This window comes from Parus major, chromosome 4 (assembly GCF_001522545.3).
Source record: "Parus major isolate Abel chromosome 4, Parus_major1.1, whole genome shotgun sequence".
Lineage (NCBI taxonomy): Eukaryota > Metazoa > Chordata > Aves > Passeriformes > Paridae > Parus > Parus major.
Window position 1 is genome coordinate 18,061,283 of NC_031771.1, and position 26,193 is coordinate 18,087,475.

The 26,193-nt window shown below is 40.9% G+C and overlaps 2 protein-coding genes across 5 annotated transcripts in view; one reads left to right on the plus strand and one right to left on the minus strand.

Moving 5' to 3' along the window:
* Positions 1 to 5,885, plus strand: part of SMARCAD1 (SWI/SNF-related, matrix-associated actin-dependent regulator of chromatin, subfamily a, containing DEAD/H box 1) — a 41,329-nt gene extending 35,444 nt beyond the window's left edge. For 2 of the 3 annotated variants that reach the window (XM_015624304.2, XM_019006339.2), the window contains 6 exons: positions 381 to 498; positions 752 to 873; positions 2,008 to 2,196; positions 3,060 to 3,178; positions 4,071 to 4,253; positions 4,916 to 5,323. In XM_015624304.2, the coding sequence (XP_015479790.1) occupies positions 381 to 498; positions 752 to 873; positions 2,008 to 2,196; positions 3,060 to 3,178; positions 4,071 to 4,253; positions 4,916 to 5,309 (1,125 nt within the window). In that variant the 3' untranslated portion in view covers positions 5,310 to 5,323. The other variant, XM_015624306.1, reaches the window with a different exon arrangement.
* A 1,884-nt stretch (positions 5,886 to 7,769) lies between these two features.
* Positions 7,770 to 26,193, minus strand: part of HPGDS (hematopoietic prostaglandin D synthase) — a 28,784-nt gene continuing 10,360 nt past the window's right edge. The window contains exons 2-6 of one of the 2 annotated variants that reach the window (XM_015624317.2): positions 24,095 to 24,238; positions 13,839 to 13,931; positions 11,765 to 11,874; positions 8,788 to 8,886; positions 7,770 to 8,125 (exon numbers count right to left, since the gene is read on the minus strand). In XM_015624317.2, the coding sequence (XP_015479803.1) occupies positions 7,961 to 8,125; positions 8,788 to 8,886; positions 11,765 to 11,874; positions 13,839 to 13,931; positions 24,095 to 24,227 (600 nt within the window). In that variant the 5' untranslated portion in view covers positions 24,228 to 24,238 and the 3' untranslated portion in view covers positions 7,770 to 7,960. The remainder of the gene's footprint in view (positions 8,126 to 8,787; positions 8,887 to 11,764; positions 11,875 to 13,838; positions 13,932 to 24,094; positions 24,239 to 26,193) is intronic. The other variant, XM_015624318.2, reaches the window with a different exon arrangement.

Consider the following 26,193-nt stretch of genomic DNA (forward strand, 5'->3'; position numbering starts at 1 on the left):
CTGATACTAACACTATAATATGAGACAAAATTACTTACTGATCTTAAGAAACGTTAATGGGCACTTGCAGACTTCAGTGGTCAGTGTTCTGAAGGGGGTAACACTGATTAGCAGGGGAGTGGATTCCATGTATTGCATATAATATATCATGCAGTTCTGGAGTGTGCAGTAGCAGTAGCATGTTACTTGATGGGGAGGTTGATTTATAATCCAGGTCAAGACCTGAGTTGAATTGCTGCCTGAGTTAGTGAAGTTATAAGCAGTGAAATGAGCCAGGATGAGGAGAATGAGCAGAGTATCATAACATCTATAAGACTGTGCAGAATTACTGGTGGTCCACAACAGTACAGCTTTTATCTGGTATCATTTTATTTTGTCAGGTCCTTAAACAACTACCTCCCAAAAAAGATCTCATTGAACTGTGTGCCATGTCAGAGAAACAGGAACAACTCTACTTGGCTCTCTTAAACAAACTCAAGAAAACTATTAACAGTAATGGTATGTAAAGGCCTTGTTTCCTTTTGATGGGTTTTTTTTTCATGCTGAGACATATGAATGTGACTACAGTCTTTGCTTTGTAGAAATGGCTAATGCTCATAAACTGTCTATATCCCTTCTATGAATTTTTTGAAGTTCAGGTAATAGGTGAATTTTCAAACTGAGTTCTTGCAAACAAAGGTCTGCTGAGAGATAAGGGTGTTTCAGATGGTTCTTTTCAGTAGTTGTACAAAGATGGTTTCTTTGTTTACAGAGAAGAACTCTGATATGGGAAATGCAATGATGCAACTTAGAAAAATGGCCAATCACCCTCTTTTGCATCGTCAATATTACACGAATGAAAAGCTCAGGACGATGTCCACCCTCATGCTCAAGGTAAGGGGATGAGATTCAGAAGCAGTCCTTCATTTCTCAGAATTTCTAACGCAGACTTGTTTGTTTTGTTGTCAGACTCCTGGTCAAAAATGTGTCTTTGCCCAACTTAATTCATTGTTGCTGCTTTTTATTCCTCTGCATCTATCCAGTGCTCTGATCAAGCTCCGTAGGTATTTAACACTGATTTCTGTATCATTAGAATGGAGGGAACAGCTGTGGGTCTGTAGTCATCTCCTTTTCATAGGCTCCCCCTTAGCACCTCTTCCCTCCTCCCCAGGATTTAAAGCCAGAATGTTTGTGGGAAAAAATCTTAGATGGGCACTTGACTTCAGTAGCTTTCTGAGTAGCAAGAACTGAGTAGTGCAGAACTAAAATAGGGAAGACATAGGTGTTGATCTGTTAAGGATTTTTATTTTTTTTTTAATTTGTATGATGTTAATGCCTGAGGAGCTTGGAGAAAATTGTTGATTATTTCTAAAATAGAAAAAAATAAAAATCTTCATGTGCAGCAGGTGCTCTAAAAAAAGTTGGAGCTGGCTTTAAATATTCTTCAGGTTTTTTTTTTAAAGTGAAGCCAGACAAGGCTGGGGGGAATCAAGAAGTGACTCATTGGTTTATGAAGGATTTTTGTCCCTTATTATTCCCATACCATTGTACTCTCCAGATGTCACTTTCTTTTCCTCTTTCATCCAGGCATGACACCCCTCTACCCACCCTACATCTTGGGCTGGGCTTTCCATGCCTTCTACCATCTATCCAAGGATTTGACCTCACTTTTAAGGGAGTGTGTCTTCAGGGGAAGAGGTCTGATAAAGGGGTAAAAGGTCGTAGGGTTTGATGGGAAGTAGGTAATTGCTATGAAGGTTGAGCATCTTCTTAAGTTTTTGCCAGTACAAGTGCTTATTAGAGCTAAACTGTGAAGTAATTATCTTCTCCTATAAACCTCTATTATCCTCTCCTATAAATGAGAGTTCATCTTTTGTTGCTTGCATGAGCCATGCTCTAGCATTTGTTCATGTCTAGGTGTGTTAGTTCTTTCTTTCAGAGATTATGGATGTCACTGTGTGGTGGCTTTGCTTTTAATTCTCTGGTGAGATTGTGTGTTGCATTATTTCCCTTTATTTTTACTAACAGGAACCCACACATCGTGATGCTAACCCTGACCTTATCTTTGAAGATATGACAGTAATGACAGATTTTGAGCTGCATGTGCTTTGTAGGCAATATTCTCACATCAATGACTTCATGTTGGACATGGATCAGATCCTGGATTCTGGAAAGTTTAAAGCACTGGAACACATTCTCTCCGACCTTAAAGAGAAGGTATTACAGATGTCTGAAGCTTTTTCCTATCTGAAGAGTGGCTCTAAATAACTGGTTAAATTATTATCTGCCAGCTCTGTGTGCAACCCTGTTGCTTTGCTGTGGAGTTTTACAATGTAATTTAGTACATGTGCAGAATTGCAGAGCAACTCTTGCAGCTTTTAATGTGTAGCCCTGAATATGCACATCACTCTAGAAATAAATTTTCCCACTTTTCCAAGTTTGAGTATTCATCCCAAGTTAAGTACTCTAAGAATATATGGGGTCTTGCATAATTTTGATGCCTCCTGGACTTGGACACTCTCTTGGCAATAGAATAAGACTGTATTACATTAGAATAATCATGTGTGTGTTAAGCCAGTGGAAAGGTAAGAAGAGATCCTGCTTGAAGTCCTGCCCTGAGCTTCAAACAGGTTTATTTTGCAAATAAGCCATGTGTCATAATGCTTCAGAGTATCCTGAATTTGCATTGGTGGGTGCTGTGGATCTATTTCAAACATAATAGGGCTACTCTCTTTATTACATTAAATATTTAAATTTAAGTTTTGAATGAAAGTGTTTTGATGTTTATGGAGGAAGTAATCTGTCATTTATGCATTTGATATGTGATTTGTTTGAGCCACCTAAGTACAAAGTAATTAAAATATTACTGCAATGACAGACAGTGAGTTAATGCAGCGAAACTACTGAATATGGAATCTCCTCTGAAAGTCAGTCCTGACTGGATGATTTTCAGCTTAAGTCTTTTATTTCGGAAAACAAGGATTCTGTGAAAGTAAAATCATATATTGACATCAATAAAGAATTTTTGTAGCTCATAGTTAACATGTTTCAAAATTTTTGTTTTGCTTTGTCTTTCCCAGGGTGACAGAGTTGTGTTGTTTAGCCAGTTCACTATGATGCTGGACATCTTGGAAGTTTTCCTAAAACACTGGCAACATAGATACATTAGGCTGGATGGAAAAACGCAGATTTCTGAGCGGTATGTGACTTGCCAAAAATGAGAGAGAGAAGGTGAATGTGCTGGAGAGGGGGAGGTGACTTCAGACCCTTACCTTTATTTTTTCCAATATATAGAAGTCTGTGCTCACTGGACATTGTCCTTAGAAGGTGTTTAATGTTGAGTTTCAGATCACCTTAGTAAGGGTGAGGTTGAAAGATGTTTATTTAGATGGTGGGGTTACAGTCTTAGCCAGGGAAATTAAAAATGTATATCTTCAGCAGTTCCTGGTGTGTTTGATTTGTGTGTCAGCATGTTGTAACACCTGTAACTACTCCTTGAAAGTAGCATGTATCTCTTTTACAGTAGGCAGATACACCCCTTTGTTTCTCTAGGACAAACCATTCTGTCTGTCCCTGCAGCTGAATATGTTGCAGTGCATTTCTTGTGTTTGAGCAGAGCTGGTTTTCTGTCTCAAGAACTTCTGAGGAATTTTTTGGAATGCTTTTTCCTTCATTTCAAAATGCTGTCATTCTTGCTGTGATGTTACTTCCCACATAGAGCTGCTGTCTGTTTCTGCCCTTGCATGTGCAGTTAGTACAGAAGATTGTCATGAAGTGTAATTCATCCCCTGCCTTCCCATTCGTTTCATGTGTTCCAGTCTTCCGTTGTCCTCCAACTGACTCTTTGTGTTCTGTGATCATCAAAAATCTTTTTCTAAGCCTGTTTTCACTCTTTGCTATCCATCTGTCACTCAGTATGTGTCTCTGGTCCCTGCAGAGGACTGTTGGTAACCTTTTTCCTGCCATATAACATCTGTACTTCAGACAGCAGTGCCGCTGTCCTCTCTTCCAGAAGATCATCCCTACTTGCATGTTCAACTCTGGAGCCAGTGTGTTCTAGGGCCTGATGCATGGTGTCTTGTCTTCTGCAGGATACATCTGATAGATGAGTTCAATACTGATATGGGTATATTTGTATTCCTTCTGTCCACCAAAGCTGGTGGCTTGGGCATTAATCTGACCTCGGCCAATGTTGTTATCCTTCATGACATTGACTGCAACCCTTACAACGATAAGCAGGCAGAAGACCGGTGCCACAGAGTAGGTCAGACACGGTAAGACTTCTTTTTAATTATACTGCTTGGGTTTTCTTGGAGGTGAGCTCTCAAAGGATGCTAAAAGGACAACAGGATCTATGATTAAAAGTTTTAAGGAGAGACTTGAGTAGAGCAGCTGTGGGTTTGTGTGGGAGCTAGGAACTGTAATTGTCTTAGTCCTTGTTGCTGGCAGAACAAACCTTTATTTACACTTTCCTCCTTTTCCTAGTTCATTATAACTCTCAAATTTCTGGTGCTAGGAACTATCCCAAGGCAGATCTGAAGTCTTTGGGACTGTTTGGCCAATCTGTTTGTTCTCTTCAGGAGACTTCTAAGCTTTTAAGTGCCACCTTATCATAAAGAGTGAAACTACAGAATGTGTGTAATTTCAACTGTATTCAACAGTAAAATTAAATCTGGGGGAACTTATTTATATTAATGGAGATTTTTGTGACTGTCCAGACATCTGGAGTGGCTGGGAGCGCAGGAGAAAACATGTTTTCTGCCAATGCAGAGCACAGTTGTTCCAGAAAAAAAGTCTAGAAGCTCTTTGTATTGCCCTCTCGTCTATTTCCTCATCCTTGTTTTAAACCCCAGCCAGCTGAGCCAAGGCATAGCATCCTTCCCTTTTGCACTAATCCAAACTACGAAAATGGATTTTTTTTTCTTGTCTTTTTCAGAGAAGTACAAGTTATAAAACTTATCAGTAAGGGCACTATTGAAGAAACCATGCTCAAAATCAGCCAACAGAAATTGAAGTTAGAACAAGATATGACTGCAGCAGAATCAGGTAGGTGTCTTGCACATAACGATGTCCATTTAAGTAAGCTGAAGCTGCAGTATGTTACTCTGAGAAAAAGAAGGTTCTTGATGCAGACAAGTCTTGTGTTGTTTGGAAGTTTTTATGCTAAACTAGAAAGATGTATTTTTGCTGGCTGTTCTTTGATTCACAGGAAATGCCCTCTGTATCTGAGCCAAAAATCAGTGACCAAGTCCTACAAGCAGAGGATTTTTTTACTGTTTAGGGGATGCAGGCTTTTATCTGTTTATGTGAAATATTTTAAGCTGTACTAATGCTTGTCTTTATTCCTCAGGAGAAGAAGGAACCATTCCAGCAGATATAGCCACGCTATTAAAAGCTTCATTGGGTCTCTAAAATGTAAATATGTTGTGAAATTCAAGGAAGAAAGGTGATGATGTACCCCAAGGACTCTTACATTACTGTTGACCAGGAGTTTTATGAATGTTTATAACTTTTTGTAGTTTCTTTATTGTATTGCTCATGGTATTAAAAATTTTTAACACCAGTATCATTTTTTGATGCTTTAAAAGCATAAATGGCCCAAATGTGCCAACCTCAGATGCTGAATAAAGGTTTTACAGATTACTTTTGAAAATGGGGACCTGAGTAGTAATTGTTTTAACAAATCTGCTACTGCTTAAGATTTGTCAGTATTTTTGTAATTATTTCTACCTCCAAATATATATATATATATAAACTGTCTGTTTCACTGGATTCCGCGTGTAGATTTTTTTATATGTGCCTTATTTGACAATGCTCGAGTCTGTTTCTGGTTGTTTTGGTTCATTTGATGTTCCATACTGGTTTTGTATCAACTTGTTCCAATAAAATTCCATAGACTGACAAAATGTTTTCGTGCTTGCAGTGATTTGGGGCAGGTGAGAGGATGATAATGTGCATGATACAAATCAATTAGGCAGCTCTCAAACCAGCTGGAATGTTCCAATCGAACTGACTTGGCTTTGTCCAGCAGCAATTAATTACCAGTGTGTCACTATACTCTAATTACAATGGTGTGAGGATATTGATTGTAAAAGCAGAACTCCTGATAAATGGTTTGGTCAAGTCTGTTGGTATTCCAGTCAACTGTACATGATTTCTGCAAATTCAAAATGGGTGGCAAGTTAAAGCTTATACAAAACTTGTTTTCCAGTTGTGGACTAAACTGCTTAGCTTTTCCTAGAAATGTTGTGTGGCTGCGCTGTCTGTTCCAAAGTGCACAACTGAAATAAGGTGAAGATGCACTGTATTGTTTGAGAAGGGATAGGATAAGAATCAGTTTTCTGTGCTTCTTTAATTTCATTGGTTCTGCTGAACTAAATAGATGGATTGAACAGAGAACCACAGCTAATTTGGTTGTGTGTTTCTGCTGAGCATGATGCTAGCCCAACTCTTATCCCATTGTTAACCTGCATGTGCTCACCTGCTTGGTTCAAATGTGGATTGAAACAAGATCCCCGCCCTTCAGGGTGGGTTGTGTGGTGCTCTGGATGTGTGTGGGATCAGTTAATGTAGTCTGGAGGAGCAGTGGTTACCCCTGGGGTCAGTGTCTGTCTTTAGATGCTGTGAAGCTCACTGTTTCTACTCTTTTCAGCTGCAGGTCTCAAGAGAACACAGGGCTGCCATCCTTGGAGGTAACCAGAAGCTAACTGGATGCAGTCCTGGGCTGCTGGCTCTAGGTGGCCCTGTGTGAGCAGAGGCTTCAACCAAATGACCTCCAGAGGTGCCTTCAGCAATTCTGTGGTTCTGTTTTTCTGATTGGGAAAGAAGTACAAGGGAAAAAAAAGCCACTCTCTCTCTCTGAAGTCAGTTGCTGAAGAGGAGTTTTGGGATCTAAAGAAGGGAAAATTGAAGAGCCACAGCAAAGGATGCAAGGAGTTGCAAAGCAGGTGAAGATGGAAATTAGTAAAGCTTGTTTCTCTCTGTTCTGACAGTATTTGACTTGGCTCTCTTAGGGGTTGTTTTGTGTCACTCAGGATTCAGTGAAATAATACTTGAGGTGGGAGGGGAAAGTAAATGTGAAGGGAAATGCTGTCCCAACAGTGGTGATTTCCAGCAGAGTGTTGCCCAAGTTTGTTGTGGTTTATCTGCTTACACCACACAATGGAGACCTCTCACAAGCACTTGTCTCCCCTTGAGTTTGTGTAAACCACTTTCATCCACAGCTGTCCACGTTGCCAGGATTTCCACCTGCCTTTTCTCCAGTACTGGAAAAGCAGACCCTTCATTTGTTCTAAACCTGGTTGCCATCACCAACCCCCAGCTTGTGTCTCTTTCTTATTGGCATAGATACTGAGCTGTTGAATGTTTTTGCAGCTGGTGCATTTATGGAGAACTGGTGGAGGTGTGGGCACCAGCTCAGCTGGGCAAGTGCTTTTTGGCTTGTTTTGGAAGTTTTTGATTTTGTTTTCTTCAGGAGCACAGCATAAACCTCAAGCTTCTCGGGCACTTTTTTCAGGCCCTTGCATTTTATTGACTAAGTGGGTCTTCTTTTTTTTGGGTTATTTTTTGTTTGGTTGGTTGGTTTTTTTTTGCTTAGTGTCCCAAGCATTTGCTCTCTCCATTTAATTTGCTTTCCTCTGGATTGAAAGCCTGCAGTAGGCAAAATGTTACTGAGATTGCACTTCTCTGGAATGGTATATTCACCTTTTCTCCCTTTGAGAGTGCTCAGAACATTAATTGGTTTGATCAAGCACTGTGTTAGTAGAGGGGGAATGTGATTGAAACCACACTTCAGTGAATCAATGTTTATTACTCTACTAAATCAGTGTTTTAGATTTTCTTGCAAGTGGATACAAGTGGTAGATTTTGATTTGATACAGTGTAGCCATCTGAAGTTAATTTAATTGATTCAGAAGTTAATAACTTAGGATGCTTGTCATATTGAAAACTAAACAAGCATTTGTTTTTCTGAGCAGCTGATCTACATTACACTCTTTGGCCTTTTCTGGATCCAGGCTGCAATAGCTGGAAGTGCTTGCACTCTCTCCCTGAGAGCCAGAAGCCTGGGGTATTTGTCTGCCAGGTCAGATTTACAGGACAGAAGTGTCGTACTGCACACATCCCAGTAGAAATCAGCCCATGTTACCTAGTGGAAATGGGACAGAAAGCAGTAGATTTTAGTTAGTAATCTCAAAAGCTAGGACTACTAATATTCTCAAAAAACTGTAAATTTATGTATTATAAATTTTCATTCTGGGGTTGGGGTTTTTTTAAGCCCATTTTGACTGGACTAGTAGTTAGGTTGCAATGCAAGGCTTGACTTCAGTAAATATTGGTTAAAATAAAGTCTTGGCTACAAATATTAGTTGTGTTACAATCTTAGTCTTTCCTGCTGAAACTGTGATTCAGAAAACATCTTGGGGTAAAAAGAGTACTATGTTTTTATAAAAGGTTTTTTTTTTTGCATTGCCTTTTAAACAAGTCAGTGATGATAAACAGGGTCCTGTGTAGTCATGAATTTGTGTTCACAGGGGCAAAGGCATTTAAAATGTTTTTTGTCAACATACTTATGAACTGCTTTAGAAAACACATATCCTAGTCCTGGTTTGCCTCACTTTTCTAATATTGTGGAAAACAATTTTCACTTTGCAGTTTTGTGACCAGTTGTGTGTTGGTAAGACCAAAGGGTTAAAAGTGTGGGGAGAGTTGCTTCATGGCCTGACATGAAACCCAGAAATTCAGCAATAGTCTATTACTTAATTTTTCTGACAACCTGGTGGGAATGGGAGAAACAAAAATTATACTTACAGAATTCCCTACCAGCCACTTCTTATCCCCTAAGAAAGTATCCAAATCTTTCAGTAGTTCAGGTGCTTTGTTGGTGAGGATATCATCAAATGCTTTTTTCTGGTGGAAGAAACACACAGAGATGCACAGCAGTCAGCAAAACTGAATTTTTTAGGTTTTTATTATTTATGAAAAAGATGACATATGAAAAATATTAGGGTCAGGTACCAAGACATGGCATTTGTGGCTTCCTGAGCCATGACTTAAAGCCAATTCCTCCCTAATGAGCACCTGAGTGCTCCTTGATGGTGACATGATGTCTGTGGTGATGCTGCTCCTTTTTCTGTGTTAACAGAAAAAAACACCCAGCCCTGGCAAGACAGGAGCTCAGCCATCTATTTGGGAAGAATCCAGCTACAAAATATATTCCTAATGGCTTATAGCAAATCATGGGGGACTCTTCTGAATGTTATCTTTTCTAGTGTGCATAGCCTCAGATTTCCAGAATCCCTTGTGCTCAGTCTTTCCATGCTGTCAGTCAAATGCTGCTTAATTGAATGTGTTTTTAAAGGATGATCAAAAGGCTCAGGCCATGGTGTTTGCATGTTAGTGGCTGTAGCATGAGGTAGTGGTGGTGGTGGTTCTCTGCTAGCTGTTCCCCATAGAGCAAAACGTCTTTAGGCTGCTTTTAAAAGGGCTAAGCTGTTTCCTTTGGTGAGGAAAACTGCTTCTGGTTTTCTCACCTGCATGGAAACAGTTAAGACTGCAAACTCTTGTGTCAACCTACATGGCACAGTTTGTGCAGTTACTGTGCATGGCCTAATTTTGGAGGAACACAGGCTTGGGTAAATAAGCACCGGTGTACAGGAATGGAATTATTTCTACAGCTTTAACTGATGTTAATGCGGGAAAAAAAAAAGAAGAAAATAAAGAGGCAGAAACCTAAATGCAGGCTGAAATCAAATCAGTGTATCTACAGACATGATCAAAGATTTGACATAATTTTCTGCTTTGTTAAGAACTTAGTAATTGGATGAGATGACTGCAAGTATCAGCCAGGAGTTTGCAGTACAGAAATCTCATATCTGTGCCCCAGGTTGCAGTATTTCTGTTCTTTTAGGTAAGCCATCCCTTCCCCACCGTTTTACCCTGCAAAGAAAACCCCAGACTATTGTGTGATCATGATGGTAACAAAATTCCCCAAGTACAGGACTGTGCAGCCAAGTTGTGAAGCTGGTGGGCACAAGCAGGATCCCTCTTCTGGAGTGGCACAACCTGCTCGTCTGAGCCCTGGAGCTCTGCAGCAGAGGGTGCCAAGCTGTTGCAATGCCAGCTGTGTTTTGGGGAACATGAGATGAAGTCTGTGCCTGGCACAGAGGGAGCTTCCAGGGGCAGCTTCCAGCTCTGCTCTCCTACTTTGCTTTTATTTCTCTTTGCTACTGGCTAGACAGCACAACATCCTCTCACAATTCCCGGGGTGAGCACTGGTCGGGTCTGGGGAGGTGTTTTGGCTTCAGTGTGTGTCACTGACTTAAATCCCGCCTGGTGAGACCGTGAGACGCCTCTTGGACCACAAGGTGGTGGCAGCGGACCCAGGAGGAGAGAGGAAGGAGCTGGGAGAGTGCCACGGTGAGATTCCCGACCATCCTTGGCCCCAGCACATAACTTAGCGTGCATACGTGTGGATGGGCACACCGGGGTTGGCTGCCAGCTCTTCCCGTTTAAATTAATCACTGGTGACACGATCTGGGTCCTGTTTTGGAGAAGTGCTTGGGTACGAGCTGGGGCACACGCAGGAGTTACAACAGGAGCTTCCCCATGGAGGGGCAGCAGTGCTGCCTCTGCACCGGCACATCAGCGGGTGTGGCTCTTCTGAAATGATTAAAACTCACGAGTCCACTTACCCTCCCCAAACGAGGAAACTTCAGGAAATCACTAGGAAATATAAGAAATTCACACTTTTAAGTACTAAACCTTCAAATTTCAGATTTTCCCATGCAAGATTTCAGAGCACTTTCATTTTGTTTCTTTATTCTTTATGAGTTTAGGGCACCATTTTTTACTCTGTGGTCTCTGCAGTAAGATACCCTAAATTATCTGAGATGCTGCCTTTGAATAAATGGAAGGTGGCAGCACTGGCAATTTATGGTGAGAGCTGTTGTTACACCTCTGCTTCCCTAAGAGGGTGGTCAGGCTTATCTGCTTGAGTCAGAGCTGTGCAGAGCCTTTGTAATGCTGGAGTGAACTCATCCATCACTTCCTTCCCCCAGCAACTGATCTGTGTGCTTGCTTTTGGGATTCTGGTGAGAGGCACTGGCCTGATGGCAAAAGGAACCCCAAATGGTGTAAGACAAGGCTGTGACTGTGTGTTAAAGTAGCCATGGCACCATAGTCTGGTGTCAGAAGGACTGCAGAGGACCAAGGTGTGGGCTGTGGCGTCTGAAAAGCACAGTGAGGTCTGTGCTACCTGTCCTGATCAGCAGTGCCCACTGTCCTACACTGCTCTGGTGACTGACAAGCAGCTGTCCCTGGCAGCTGATGTAATTGAACACCGACACTTATTGAACACCTAGAAGAAGTCAAAATGCAGAAACACTAAAGGATGGGATGGGGCTATTTATCTTACTGAGTTGGCAGAAAGATTTGAGCACAGGCTCCTTAAGAGAAGAGAGAGGAATTCTGCAGTGCCAGCTGGGGTGGAAGTGTCCTGCCTTTGCCCTTTTGAAGAGCAGTTTGGTGTAAGCACATCCTTGGTTCAAGCTGAGCTAGTGAGGGGCAGCTCACAATGGCCTCAGAGTTTCTGCCAAGGGTGAAAACAACCTGGTGAAGGAGAAGGTGGGATCAGCCTCAAAGAGGAACCACAGAGCTCCAGCAGTTCAGCTTTGCTGAGCTGAGGTGATGAACCCAGTGGCTGACATCCATCAGTGTCTCCAGAACTGATGCTCAGACAGGAGCATGGCTTATGCACTATCTTTGTTTAATTTAGTGACTGGCTTACTCTCACGTCCTGGTTTTTCTCTGCCCAAGGGAACAGTGTCATGAAATCATCGATGGTGTCCACAATGGCATCAGCTAAGGCCTGTTCCACAGGTGTCTGGCCTGCCAGACCTGTGGGAAGCAAGCATACGAAAGGATGTTAGAGACAGCATCAGCAGGAATTTTTGATACCCCCCAAAGGTAAAGTATTTGAATATTTTCATAAAAATACACATTCTCCAGATCTTTTTGATGCTCACAATGTAGATTTGACTCCTTGCATCCAGGTGCAATCTCATCTACCTTTGCTTTTTTCTTCTTCTGGCCTTCCAAGGTAGTGAGTTGTTCTATCCCTTACCTGAGCCTCCAACCTGAACATTGTTTCTTTATCCTCTCTGCTTTCCACCACACATTCAGCAAGGGTCTGCACAGATTCCTTTCCTTTAATCTTCACCTATCCCAGTTTTCAATATCCTTCTCCATCTCATGGTCAACATGTTCTCTGAAAGTGCATCTGTGTAAGTCTGTTTCTCTTTCCCTATATCCTGCCCACTCAACCTCATTCAGAAGTTTTTCATGACATTCCACTTTTTAATCTTTCATTGTAATCAGGGACTTCAGCCAAACTGTGTCTTGTTTACAAATCTGCTTTTCTCCCCTGTAGTTCTTTGGCTTTCCTGCAGTTCTCTTAAGCCTCTACTTTTTCTCCCCGGCTGTCACTTCACAGACCTGTGTTTATGCTTTCATCTCTGTGCAGGTTCAGACCACAAACTGCATGTCCTACCTCTGTCAAGTCATCTCCCTTGCTGAAACTTTGTGTTTTTGGAGGTGAAGGCTGTGCCTCTCCTCTTGGGCCTCAACTTCTGTGATCCTTCAGCTATGCATTGTTGGTGTTGGGCACCTAAAAATGCCATTTCTTAACTTAAAAGGATTAGTGATGTGTATGCAGGCTTAATGGCAGAACTAGCAAGTTTTCACTGTGAAGTTGAAAAGATATCTTTCCTCTTCCTGCTGTAGCTGACAGCATGACTAATTCTGGGAAGAGCACAGCATGGTCTGAGTGTGGTCCAGATCCCAAGCCTTTGTCACTGGTGCAAGTCAACCAAAAAAGTCCAAACTTCAGGCTGCAAAAACAGCATGGCTCCAGATCAGCCTCCCGACAGGAGCCAGAGAGAGAGGAATCTTGGGTGGGAGTATCCCACAAAATCTTGGGTTTTCCCACTGTTTTGCATCACCAGGTGGGCTTTCCTCATTCTCCTCTCTTGCAAGGAGTAGATTATATCAAAGCTGGAGAAAATGGGCAGTAACAGAGTATTGCAAGACACACTTGAAAATGCGTTGTGTTAGAGCCTTGAAAAATAATGCTATGAACTTCTGCTTTCTTCCTCGGTTAGAAAATGGGAGTTACTTTGAAAGGCAGGCTACAGCCATTTGCTCACAGTGTAAAAAAAAAGTACTAGAGTACTTGCTTCCCAGCCCCCATCTTCAATTTGCTGATGTCCAGCATGCTGTGGGCACATCTGCCTTCAGCCAGACCAATTTTGCAGATGGTGTTGAAAGACAGCTCATTGACCTAAAGCAAAGCCTGGCCACTCTCTTTGATTACTTGCATTACTAAGTCTCATATCATTTTATCTAACTGGTTGTGTACTTCCACGGAATGTAAGTATTTAAAGATACAAGTGATGTCAACATCTCCTCTAATCTCTCTGCTAGCCCAGAATTGTTGCCTAAATCTGCTTCAGAGTTCTCTGCCTGCTGTGATAATCTCTAATGCTTCCAAAACCTCTTCTTCCTGGTCATCTCTCTGGTTAGCCTGGCAGGTCAAAGTTGAGCTTTAGGGGAAACTGCCCTGGCAGCCTTAGGGAAAGAACAGGTATGTGCTTTCTGTCATGCAGGGACAGGTGGATAGAGTGTGCTGACTGGAGAAGTCAGCCCAAACCCCAGGCTTTAATTTTTGCCATGCTGGTGTTGGCTTCTGCATGGTAAGGTTTGCCAAGCTGTTGGCTTGTTTCTATTTCTATGTGGATGTGTTTTTACCTGGGCATTAAATGTAAGCACAGAAGAGAGAAAGAAAATAATCAAAGATACATTACCTGCTTCTCTGGCAAGATATCTTGCTATCGCCAGGCTCTGATGAATGATAACTCCATCTACTTCCAGAATGGGGAGTTTGCCAAATGGGATAGCTTGGAGCAGAAAGTAAAAAAGAAAAAACAACCAAAAGTTCAATCATCACCATTAACCGTAAGAGTCTGTGACAGCTGTAGTTTTACCACTCAGAGGATATGCATTGTTATAGCACTCAACACTTTCACTGTTTCTGTGGAGAAATGCATGGACTACAAATAAAAAAGGGTAAGGATGTCATCAGATTGCACTGCATGAAGGCAACTATAGCACAGAAACCAGGCATTGCATTTCCTATTTCCTGCCATTTTGTTGTAGAGGCCAAATGTGCTCCTATAGTTACAGAATTCTTTATATAGGGAAAATTTCCAGGGGAAATACTAATTTTTCCTTCTCTCCTCGGAAAGTGGCTGCCAAGGTTAAGTACAGTACTACTGAAAATTTCATAGTGCAGGATCCAGCTAGGGCATGAAGCAAGGGATTGGACAAAGATGGCATGATAATTTTCATTTATTGTTGTCTGAAATTCAGAAGCAGTGATTAAGAGAAGCATCTACATTTCAGAACTTAGGTTGTGACAAGGCATTTCACTTGGCAGTCCTCATGGAGACAAATATATCTTTCACTCTGAACTACAAATCCTAAGAAGATATTAAAATTCACTTGATGTGGCTTGCATTAAAAAAGTAATTCAGCCAGTTATGGGGAAGAAGCCTCCAGATTTTAAGTACAGGGAAAGACAGACTAAGCAGGTGTCGTGGATATCTGTAAGGGAGTCTGAGATAAGAAATCAGTCTTACTTTTCTGTTATTAGTGTCATAGTTACATGGAAACTTGTACTGCTGTTTTGCTGTGTTTTGGAGAATTTCCTGGCATGATGTGAAATAGAACTGGAACACTGGAGCAAAGCTTAATCTGGGGGAAACAGTCATGTTTAGGGCAGTGAGGATCTGCTCCTGGGAACCTGGTGCTCTTCACTGAGGGATCTGTATTTCCAAGGATGCTCTTCCCAAGTACGTGACTGCAAGTGCTGATCATAGCTAAATGCTTTGTATTAAATTTTCATCCATATTATACTTTATATAATTAAGATTTATATCCATTTTAAGACTGTCTTTTGCTGTAAAAAGGTAGTAGTAGAAGAGTGAAAACATTGGTCATTGGAAGCATGCAAAGTGCTTTCAAAACTGGAGAACTGTAAAGATTTACAGGGCGCCTGGAATGACACCTCTATTCCATGAGGATTTTTAGTTCTTAATGAAAAGGGGATAGTAATAAAACCTTATGGATTTGTAACTGTTTAGCAAGGTAACTTCATAAATGATGAGCACTGCCCTGTGGTTTAGCATGTGGTTTGTGAATCACATTAGGTACCGGGGTCCTAGATGTTAAATCTTGATCTGCAACATAGATTTTGCAGTTGCACAAGACATCCAGGACTCCTCTGGGCATTTGGGTTTTTTCCTTGCATCTGAACACAATACTCATTATACCTTTTTTTTCCCCTTAATTTCAGCACAGTGGGAATTCAGTATGAATTTGGAAGCTGATGAATAGCCGAAGCAAGAGAGTTCAATGAGCATTAGCTGCTGTACCCCAGCAGGCTCTGCTGGTTGTTATTGAAGCAGTAATAGACTTATTGCACAGAAGACTTTGTATGTTTATTATCCAGAGAGCAGCAAGGCCCTGGCAGGTCCATGTTTTGTTTCCTTGAGAATCACTGAGAGATGACAAATTGTATCCCCTGAATGTTTACCAGGAAAGCTCTCTGGCTATGAAAATGAGAAGAGCCTCGGTTCTTCACTCTGGGTTAATGGTGCAGAGGGCCCTGAGCTCCAAAACAGCAGAGATATTTGCTTAAAGCACATATTTCAGGCTGGCACAAGTGGAGAGGATGAGAGCAGGTGTGACTGCTGGATGTGCCAGTGTGGTCAGCCTGCTCCATACCCCCCAAGACCGCACGGAGATAGGCAACAATGCCTGCCGACAGGAAACAGCAGAAGTGCAGCCAGAGCAGGGGTAACAGCTCCCCCCAGGAAGGAGTTAAGCAGCCTCTTTTGGAAGCCCCAGTAGGAATGCCTTGGGGTGGATGCAGTTCTGGCAGGGTCAGTATGACTAAGCCAGTCTGTAGCAATAGCTGTCAAAACACGCTGTCACTCACTGCTCAGGTTGGGAAACTGTGAGACTGAGATTGCTTCATCTAGAAACCCACAGATATTTTTGCTGCTGTGTTTATGTACAGGGGAGAAGTCTATAAACCCCAGCTTTGACTGATGTTTCACTTTGTGGGTCACCACAAGAAAAAATTAAAGCTAATAAGCCAGTTTGTTATTATGGGCTTTTTTTCTTATTTTTTTTAAGAAACCCTTGATTACAACTAAAGGAGGGAAGCATCTCTCTGAACTCTTAAGGAACATGGATTATGGTGTCAAAGTCAGCTCAGTGGCAGAGTGGTAGTCATATCTCATGTTCTATTTCTCAGGAATCTGGTCATTTCTGAATTCAAGGGAATTGCAATTCATTCCTTGAAAACATGAGTAATGTCTATTAAGGTCATTCTCCTCAGTGCTGAGCTACTTCCTTGAAGACCTGGTTACTCTTTTCTGAAAGAGAAACTGAGTTTGTGACTGAAAATATACAAAGACAGCTTTGTTTTTGTACATACAATTGCATGATTCTTAATACAATTTTAAAATTAAAAAATGAGAGCAGACTTCATTTCGTTATCCCATAATGTCTAAAAGGATTTGTGCTTTGATTTATAGTGAGACTTGGGGTTTGTTTGTTAGGAGGCAGCAAATCTATTGCTGTCATTACTGAACCACAGAATCTTTGAAGGATAACAGATGATAAATGGTAGGTGTCCCTTCCTTTCTTGTGTATTCAAAATGTTATTTATTTTTTTTCTTATCAAAAACAGGGAAAAAAACTGGGATTTAATGTAAACATAGGTTTTTTTCCAGCATGTATTTAATTATACACTGTTTTTTTTGATTATTGAGTTAATAAGCTATAAATTAATGCAATTCTAAGAGGTTTGATGAAAGTACACATATACTGTGCAGGTAATTTTAAAAATCTGTTGGTTCTTCTTGGGTGCAGGGCAGGCTACTCCTGAGCACCAGAATGTATAGCAGATATTCAGGCTGCTTTGCAGTGCAGGAAAATAGCGAAGAGTAGTCAAGGGGCAGAAGATATTTACACTACATCTTCTCCATATCTGAGAAGGTATAATGGCTTACAAAGCTGTGTTTTCAGGCTGGAAAATTTAGAAAAAATAATCTTTGCCTTTAAAACGTTACTGTCTAACATTCATGTAACGACCAAAATTTTTTGTAACCTACTGTAAAGTGTCTCTTTGCTTTTGCAATTTAGAATAACAATTTTCCCAGAAGATTTTTCTGTGTATCTGAGTTTGCCTGTTATGGGGAAGAATGCATTTTCTGTGAAACTTGGGAGTCTTCCTTCTCCAGCTGGAGAAGAGGGGTGTGGATTTTTGTCACACAGCTCATCCTTAGGGAGGATGTGAGGAGCCTTCACCCTGGATGGACATTTGATTGCTGGAGGTAAGGTTGGGGTTCGACAAATAACCTCAATGTGACCTCTAGAAGCTTTGCCAGTTGCAGAAACCACACCTAGGCCATATTATCAGGGGCTCCAAACTACAACAGAAATCTGTCTGCACATGCATTTAAGCAGTCTTACCCTTAGACTCATTAATGTGGGCTTCTGTGGATTGCTTTGACCTCCTGTGGTGCTTTTGGTCCAATTCTGCTCATTGACATGTTTGAGAAGTTGCCCAAATGCCCCATGTGTATAAGCATGGCACTAATCCTGCTGAAATGTTCTCAGCTTTGGTGAAAGGCATGGTTTGTCTGACTGAAGATGAGCAGAGCAGGTAGGATGGCTCCTGCCAGGCTCCTATTTTAGATGAGCAAGTGAAAAGCTGCTGTGTGAGAGAGATGTTTGGGTAGCATCAAGGTCATGGGGGCAAGGCATGAAACACCATCCATAGGGGAGCAATTACAACTGAGCCAGAGTAGTGCAGGCTGGAAGGATGTGAGTGTCACATTGCTGGCTTTTCTCTCACCCTTGTTGTTTTGGGGGCTGCTTTGTACTTACGTCAGTTTAAACCCTTGTGTATCCATATGGATGCGCTTTCCATGTTTTTCAAAACAATGTTGTCGTACAATGTCTCCAACTCCCACTTGAGCAAATACATTTTGAGGAGGAAAAGCAGAAAAAATCTATTGCTGCTGTCATACAAACAGCGTCATTTCTCAGGCATGCACAAAATATGACCTTTCCCGTTTAGCTCCTGCTTGCTTTGCCGCTCATCTGAAGTACAAAGCTGTGAATGCTTGTGTTCCAAATTTAGACTGAAAGAGGAAAAGGGTTTTTAAAAGGCCTCCTTTTTGAATAACTAAATCCGTAGTCTTCTTTAAATGGAACTTTTATCAGCAGGTTCTGCTTTTCATATTATGTTGGTTATTTACTGGCTTTTTGTATCGTATGCTGGAATGAAATCTGCAGTCTACGCTCCCCATGAAGAAAACCTTGACAGAGGACAAGTCCTTAGACTGATCTGCAGTCTCCTCATTTTAGGAAGATCTCACTAAAGTATCTGTGCAGTGTTTAGGAATTGGATTAATTCATTTTCATACTACTTTAATTTTGGTTGGCTTTTGTGACAAGAATTCTAATGTTTATAAAGCTGAGCAGGGGAGATGATGTGTCTTAAAAGCAAGACCATCCCTTTAATTTCCACCCCACCCAGCCCCTAAGGGCTGTGATGACTGCTGGCATCGTGCCATGCTTGTAGGCTCTCACTGGTTCAGGCCTTCCTTTTGAACACAAGCTCCTCATTCATTCTCCTGGCCATGACCCAGCGGCTCGTGCTCCTGTGCTACTGTTCCTCTGTCTGGGACACGGAGGGGAAACACAACAGAGCTCAGCACAGTTTTGTCCAAGCCTGGCACCTAGGCTGGTCAGCTGTTAGTGCTGGGCTTCTTCTCCAGATACAGTTCTTAACTTTCTCCTTCCCTTACCTCTTTCTTCCATTTTCACTAATCTTCATCATTCTTCTCATTTCCGTTCTGTCCTTCCAATATGTTCCCCCATTTTCCCTGAGCTGACCTGCCAGTGCTATAATTGTCTATGGCTCTGATGCAATGTTGCCTGCGTTTAAGTGCTTGATTATTGCTCAAAAGCTGCATAATTAATCATTTGGTGATTAAGCTTACATTGGCTCCATACTAAGGCAGCACGATTAGTCAAATGTGGGGGCAAATAAATGTCACAGACCTGTTTCTTACTACAATATCTGTGTCAAAATAAGTTCTCCTTTGCCTTGAAGACTGACCATAACAGCTTTTCCTATCCATTCATATTTAAACTGGATCATGAGAAACAAATAGATACTTTGCATCTTCAAATAAGAAATATATGAAATACGTATTTTTTAATGGTGGCAGAGGAGCAAGGCACTTGGGAAATGGTAGGCCCAGAGCTGGAGGTACCTAGAATCTGAATCTTCTAGAAAGGGATGATGAGGAGGATGCTGTGATTTAATCTCATCCCAGCTTCAATTTTATTACAACTCATATTCTCTTTGGAAGTTCTTGCCAAGCACTACTTTTTGCCCTATGAGATAGCTTTTTACCCTATGAGATAGCTATGTACACGTTTTTGTAGAGCTTCACAGCAGAAAGTCACTCAGGAAGAAGGGCAACTGCACCCCTGAGGAATTTTTGTCTGCTGTCAGATGCTTCTCAATATTTATCTGTTATCTTCAGAGTATTTCCAGGGCCATTAGTCTGTCAGGTTTCCTAAGGACCTTTCAAGCACCGTTCTACACATCCTGAACTGTTTTATGGGATGTTTATGGCCATCAGTGCAGGAGAAGAGCATCCTTTGCTATGATGATAAAGTCTGTTATTGCCATTGCTTCAAATTGCCTGAAGGAGCCACGATCAAAAACTGTTGTTGCCTGCCAGCCTAATATCTCAGGTGGTGGTAACTTAGTTCACCATTACAGTGGATTTTCTGCTGTATCATGGCTTATGGCAGTGTAATGATGCTTTTTGTGAGGAGCCCATTGTGTGGGAGTACAGATCCCACATAATGGGCTCCTTTGTATGAGCCTACTGTAGATCTTGAATTGATTGCCCTTTAAATGGGGGCATGGTCAAATCAGAGTGTGTTCAAGAAGAAGTGTAAAGAATGAGTTTGTCTACTTGTTAAAATAATTATTGAATTACATATAGTGAAGCACTATGGAAAGCTGCTGCTTGATATTTGTTTGATTTTTAAAATTCTGTGCTAAAGCAGGACACTGCTAGTAGTTATACACTGGCTTCTTTCAATGTGTTTATATTCTAAACTGCAGTCCTTGCCCAAAATCATCAATTGGAAAATTTGGCAAAGATGATCTGATTAGTGTCAGAAGTGGGAAAAAAAAAATATTGAGTTACAGAAATTTTGATAACAGAGTGTGTAAGCCAAATAACAGAAGTACTTATGCTCAAATAGGCCATCCTTTCATACACAACAAAAGCATCATTGGGTATAAACAAAACCAAGTGGGACAGTATTTCCAGGAGGGAGGACTTATTTCTTTTCCTGAAGGTGCGTTAGGATTGCATCTTATTGGTGGCAGCCACATGAAAAATGCCAAAACAAACAACAAACCCCACCACACTCTTCAGGTCAAAAATTAAACTTGCCACAGCTGCAAGTCTGCTTTCTAAATGGGCTTTCTGCACACTGATCTTTATGCACAGATTTTCTGTTTTCCCATCTGTTTTACAGAACTAAGCCTTTTCTTCAGAATAATGTATTTCCTGGTTTATATCGTGTGATGATTTGGTTGGCTTGGTATTTGTTACAAAACCTTACTTTAATTTGCAGAAAACTGCTGAAGCAGAGCTGACCTCTCAGATCTCATTCAGAGACCTGACTCCTTGTGCTCTTAGACAAACTTGAATTGTTCAATTTGTTCCTTACTAGCTTAAGAAACACAAAGTGTTCTCTTGTCCAAGCTTCTTCCCTAAGTAGTTTTTTTGTTTATCTTGCTTCCTCATACTTGAAGTTTTTAAAAATAGGGCATCACATTGTATTTGCAGACTGTGGTCAAAAATGGTTCCAGGTCTTTCAAAGGCAAGCGGGTACAAGCAAACATGATATATGTAAGTGTGCACAGCAATTTGTCTGGTATTTATTAATCTCCAGCAATATATAATTTTGTAATTAGTTCAATTAATTGGACCAGTTTTACTGATTTTTGAGGGCTACAAAATAAGCTGCATACTGAATTGCATTACTTTAGCTGCTGTTACATCAAATGTAGCTGTAATTCCCTTTATCATCACTAAATACTGACCACCCTTTGGTTTTCACCAGGATGAATCTGACTGGAATCTGCTACTTATTTTTCTTCTTTATAAGGTAGACCCAGTTCAGGAAAAATAGGAGAAGAAAAAATCCTTTACATAAAGGATCTGAATACGGATACAAATGAAAGTTGTACAGAAGAATTCTCAACAGAGTGAAATGCCTTTGGATCTCTTCATTTCACATTTACTTTTGAACACAGCAGCGGTTTAACTTTTTGGGCAAGAATCTTGTTACCTGGTGCTTTTTGCTCTTCAAACTGTGTCTCTGTGGAGGGAGCTGAGGCACATTTTGAAAACTCAGGATAGCAGAGAATGCAAGGCTTATTTTCCATAGGGCAAATGCTGTATGCAACACTTACAGTGTGAAAGCACACAAAGTCTGTACAAACCTACTCCCTCTCCAGGAAACAACCATTTCTTGTGTTGAGTCACAGCCTGCAAAGTCAGGGTTTAGGTGCCCTAGGGCAGATTGGTGTGCTGGCTATTGGTCTTGTTGAACAGTTAAGGCTGTTTATTCCAAAGCCTTTTTGCTGCCTTTGATTCAGTGTTTTTGCTGAATGATTTGCCTGTGGGAGAACATTGTGTCTGGAAATACTGTGAGTAACCATGAGAAAACCTCACAAAGGAGGTGGAGGTAGTCATCAGGTCCATACAATTTCCTTAAGCAGCATTACATTTTTATACACCCAAGAAACCTTTGCTCTTGTTTTAATTAGCAAACCTCTTAATTGCTTGTTGTCTGTAATGTGCATGTCAGTGGTGGCAGATGGCACCATTACTTTGGTGCTAGAGCTCAGGGGGGTTTGAAGAGCAAAGGTTTAGCCTGCTGCCATAAGATGCACCACTTTCAGATATGCACCCAACAATTTCTGTGTAGGTGTATGTTTTCCTGGTCAATTAGCAGGATACATTCCTGTTCCCATCCACTGAGCGACTGACTGGGTGTCTACAAATGCCTGAAATTCAAAGAACTCTTAGACCAGAATAAATTTTGCACAGACGACTTCACAAATCTTAGAGCAGCAGCTCCCACATTTTACTAAACTTCTTATCTGTCATGGAATTTCATCTAGGGCTCAGTTATAGAGGCTGCTAGGAAAGGTCATTATGCAGAGAAAATGAAAAACGTTAATTAACCTTGGTAAGCCAGCAAACTTTTCAGGGCACAGAAAGAGAAACAAAAGTGTCCAAAGGTTAATGACTCAGCCAGCATTTGTAAATGCAGCAGATAGAGTTACGAAGTGTGTACCTTAGGATTTCTAGGGGTCTCTGTCCCATTGGTAAGGGCACTGCAGCTGCACATTCACTGCAGTGAACAAGTCCTGTACAAATAATGAGAGGTTTGTGGAGAGAGCACTGAAGAACACCGAAGAAATTTCCTGCATTGTTTCTTGCGCTGCTCAGACATTGGGATCATCAGCAATATTCAGAGTGATGCAATGCTTTTAACTTGTCTGACAGATCTGCTGTTAGAACATCTTGCCCTAGAATGTGAATGCCACTGCACCCTTTAAGTGAGTAATTATGCTTTGTCTTTTTAGTTTGTCTTACTTAATCAGTATAGAAAACTCCACATATACTTTGCTGTGTGTAATTAAGAATGAAAAGCCTGTGCAGAGCTTATCTCAGGTCATCTGAATTCTTAATCTCACCTTTAGTTTCTGCTTTCCTGAGAGCTTCAGTGAAAGAGAAATAAGCTATACCACGTGGTCAACTGGCTTAAGGTCTTACAAGGAAAAGGTTTCCAAAGTCAGTCATCCCTAGCTGAAATCCCTGTTCCACTGCTTCTTACTCTTTTCTGTGGATTTTTGCCACTGTTTTCTAGGCTTGAGCACCACTGAAGGCTTCAGTTGCAACTTGGATTACAGCTGTGTTTGGGTGTTTATCATTCTAGTCGCTGCAAACAGGAAAGACCAAACCTACAAAATCTGCACCCTAGAAAAATTTGGAAGCTTGCTGGCTGGGCTTATAAAATGGTGTGAAAGCTTATCAAGAAACATTGCTTCATTAATACAAGTCACCTTATGAATCAGTGTGTCTTTTTCCCAAACCAAAGCATTATTGTCCATTCTGGATGTGAAAAGTCATAGCCCATGTAGCCAAACACAAGCCTAATCCATGAAATGAAGACATTGATTTCATACCCTGAGGCTTCAAACTCAAGATCTGTTTCATTTGAATTAAGGTTAATTTAGTGAACAGAAATAATGAATACCTTTAAAAGCTGAAAAAAAGGTTATTTAAACTAAAAGACATTAAATGAATGGGGTACAATAGCAGGTACTTTTGGAAGGGGTGGCAAGGCTTGTTCTTAGGAAAAATTATTCTCTAGTACCTCTTTTTGATCCTTTTGGTTTTATTCTTTCCTATATCAATTGACTTTTTCTCATCACTTTTCCACTCTGAAGACCTTTCACATTGCAAAGGAGTGTCCTTCCTGACCCTTCTCTCCAATTTGGCTTTCTAAACCCAGGGTAAAGGCTGGGGTGTGGTTTTTTTGAGATCAAATTATCTAGAGAAGCTGAGATTAGTACTAATTTGGTTATCTTTAGTTACACAAAAGCTGTACTGAACTGATAAGGAGTAAAAGCCCAGCTGGATGACAGCAGGCAAGGCATTTCATGTTGTCTGAACATTTGGATCCCATCTCCTGTGAGAGCATAAGCAATGACAGTTTGGCTGTCTCACCTTAAAACTCACACAAGCTTAACTAAAGCCAGAAATTAAGTGTATTTCTGTTCATAAAACATACAGGTACCTCTTCAATTGCTTTCATTTTTGCTGATGTTTCTAGTGGAGCTTTGGCTATAAGAACTTGTGCTACTCACTTGGCTTGATTTTGGGCCAGTCTGCTGCTTCTATCCTGTGGTCTTCATATTTCTTGCCCGAATAGGCGAAGAGGTAGCGGCTGATCTCTGCTCGTCCCCGCAGGTTGAAGTAGGTGAGCTTGTACTGTGGCATGCTGGGCCCTGCTGGGAGGGGAGACAGACCTGCTTCAGAGAAAGTTAACTCCTTTTTTCCAAAACCACTCTGTGTGCTTGTTTTTGACAGACGTGCTTGTACAATGCAGAGGAAATATTACACCAAGCCCTGGTGCGTTGCACTTTGCAATCGTTGTGTTGCTCACACCTTTTTGTTCTGCATTTGTCAGCCTCAGCACACGCAGATGTGGACAAAGACAGATGAACCTGCAGTTCCTCCTTGTGTGTCTCTAGAAAGCTGGCTTGATTTTTTTTCAGATGTAATAGGAACTTTCAGATGTAACTTCTTTCTCTTGTGACTCCAAACTCAGGCCATTTTTTATAAAGTGATTTTTGGTTTGTTTTTCTTCCAGAGTACAAATCTAAAATCATACTCTGTACCAGAATATAGTTCTTATCTGGAGCAGCAATTTTGCTCAGACCTGTCCTGCTCAGGCCCTACTTCTTATGGAGACCTTCATCCAAGACCAAATCATGAGAATTGCCAAACTCTTGAGATTTTTTGCATCAATTATTACCCAAGTTGTATAAGCAATTGCCCAGAATTATTTCAGAAGACAAATTTTCTATGGAAACCAGGCTATGGTGTTGTTTTGAGAAAATCGTAATTGAATTTTCAGGTTTTTTTACAGAAGCCAAAAGAAAACTTGAAATTACTTTTTTAAGTTTTCATGTGATTTATTTTTTCCCCTTCAATTCTATTAGGAGTCACGTTACAGGAAGGCTCTATTTGTTTCCCAGGGTAACAGGCAACAAAAAAAAGTATTTGAGTTTGATTGTATAGCAAGGATGGTACAGGAAAGGTGAACAGATAAGGTTGCTTTAAAGCAAAGGTAAGCATTTACACATGGCACTTTCATAAGAGAGCTCAGCTGAGATTTGAATGTGTCGGAAAAAGGGTAGCAAAACAACCATCTGTCTCCTCACCCAAAGTAAAACCCTTTCTCATTTTTGCCTTGAAGTAGACATTGCATATATCACTCTTTTATACTCACCACATTCAGAGTGTTTGTAAGAAAGTCAGGAACACAGATCAATTGCACTAGGACAGAAAGGGAACTCTTTTTTTCTTTTTTTAATGAGTATGTGCTGCCACATAATCTCACAATAGAACAACCCCCTGTTTAGTCATCTTGCCTTGAAAACATGTGCTGGAGGAGATACACCATCAGCTTTCACTTTAGATGGAGAAGCTCTTCCTTCAGAAACAGAAAACCTTACCCTTAATTGAAAAGAGCAAACTGCTTTTGCCACTTGTTCCACTAAAGTCAAAACATATGTCTTCTGTCTTCAGAGTAGCAAAAGCAAAAAGAAAACCCAAAGAAAAAAAAAACAAACATAGCAAATGAGCATATTAGAGGCTACTTAATTCATTGGGAAAGTCATCTGCTGCCCTACAGCACACAGCAGTCTCAGAAGTGAATTATTGTGAATGGAGACTTCTCATTTCAGATGGCCTAGCAGAGAAGCAGGAACACAGCTGGAAAGTTACCAATGGAGATATCTAAAAGTGCTTCCAAACAGAGGCTCCATTACAATTATTAAGTGTGTTCCTTTGCACACTATAAAAGAGAGAGGCTCCAGGTGAAATGAGTTGCACCAGGATGTGATTAGTTTTTTTAGATGTATTAATTATGGGAAAACACAGTCGTCTGCTGCTTGGCAAATGCAGCTCACAGATTATAGGTACAACCACTTCTTTCTCTAAAGAGAGAGAAAGCTTTTTCAAGTCTGTTTTAGGCAAGTGGCAGAGCTTGGCTACTCCATTTTCAAATTTTTTACCCGGATTTATTACTTGGTATGCTCTACTGCATATATGATAAAACTATATAGTATTATACACTATGAACTTGGATTATATGTCTACAAAGTTACTGTAAAAAGAGAGAATCAGATTAGATTAACAGGATTTTCATCCCTTTTGTCCCTGTTTCTGATTTGGTGTG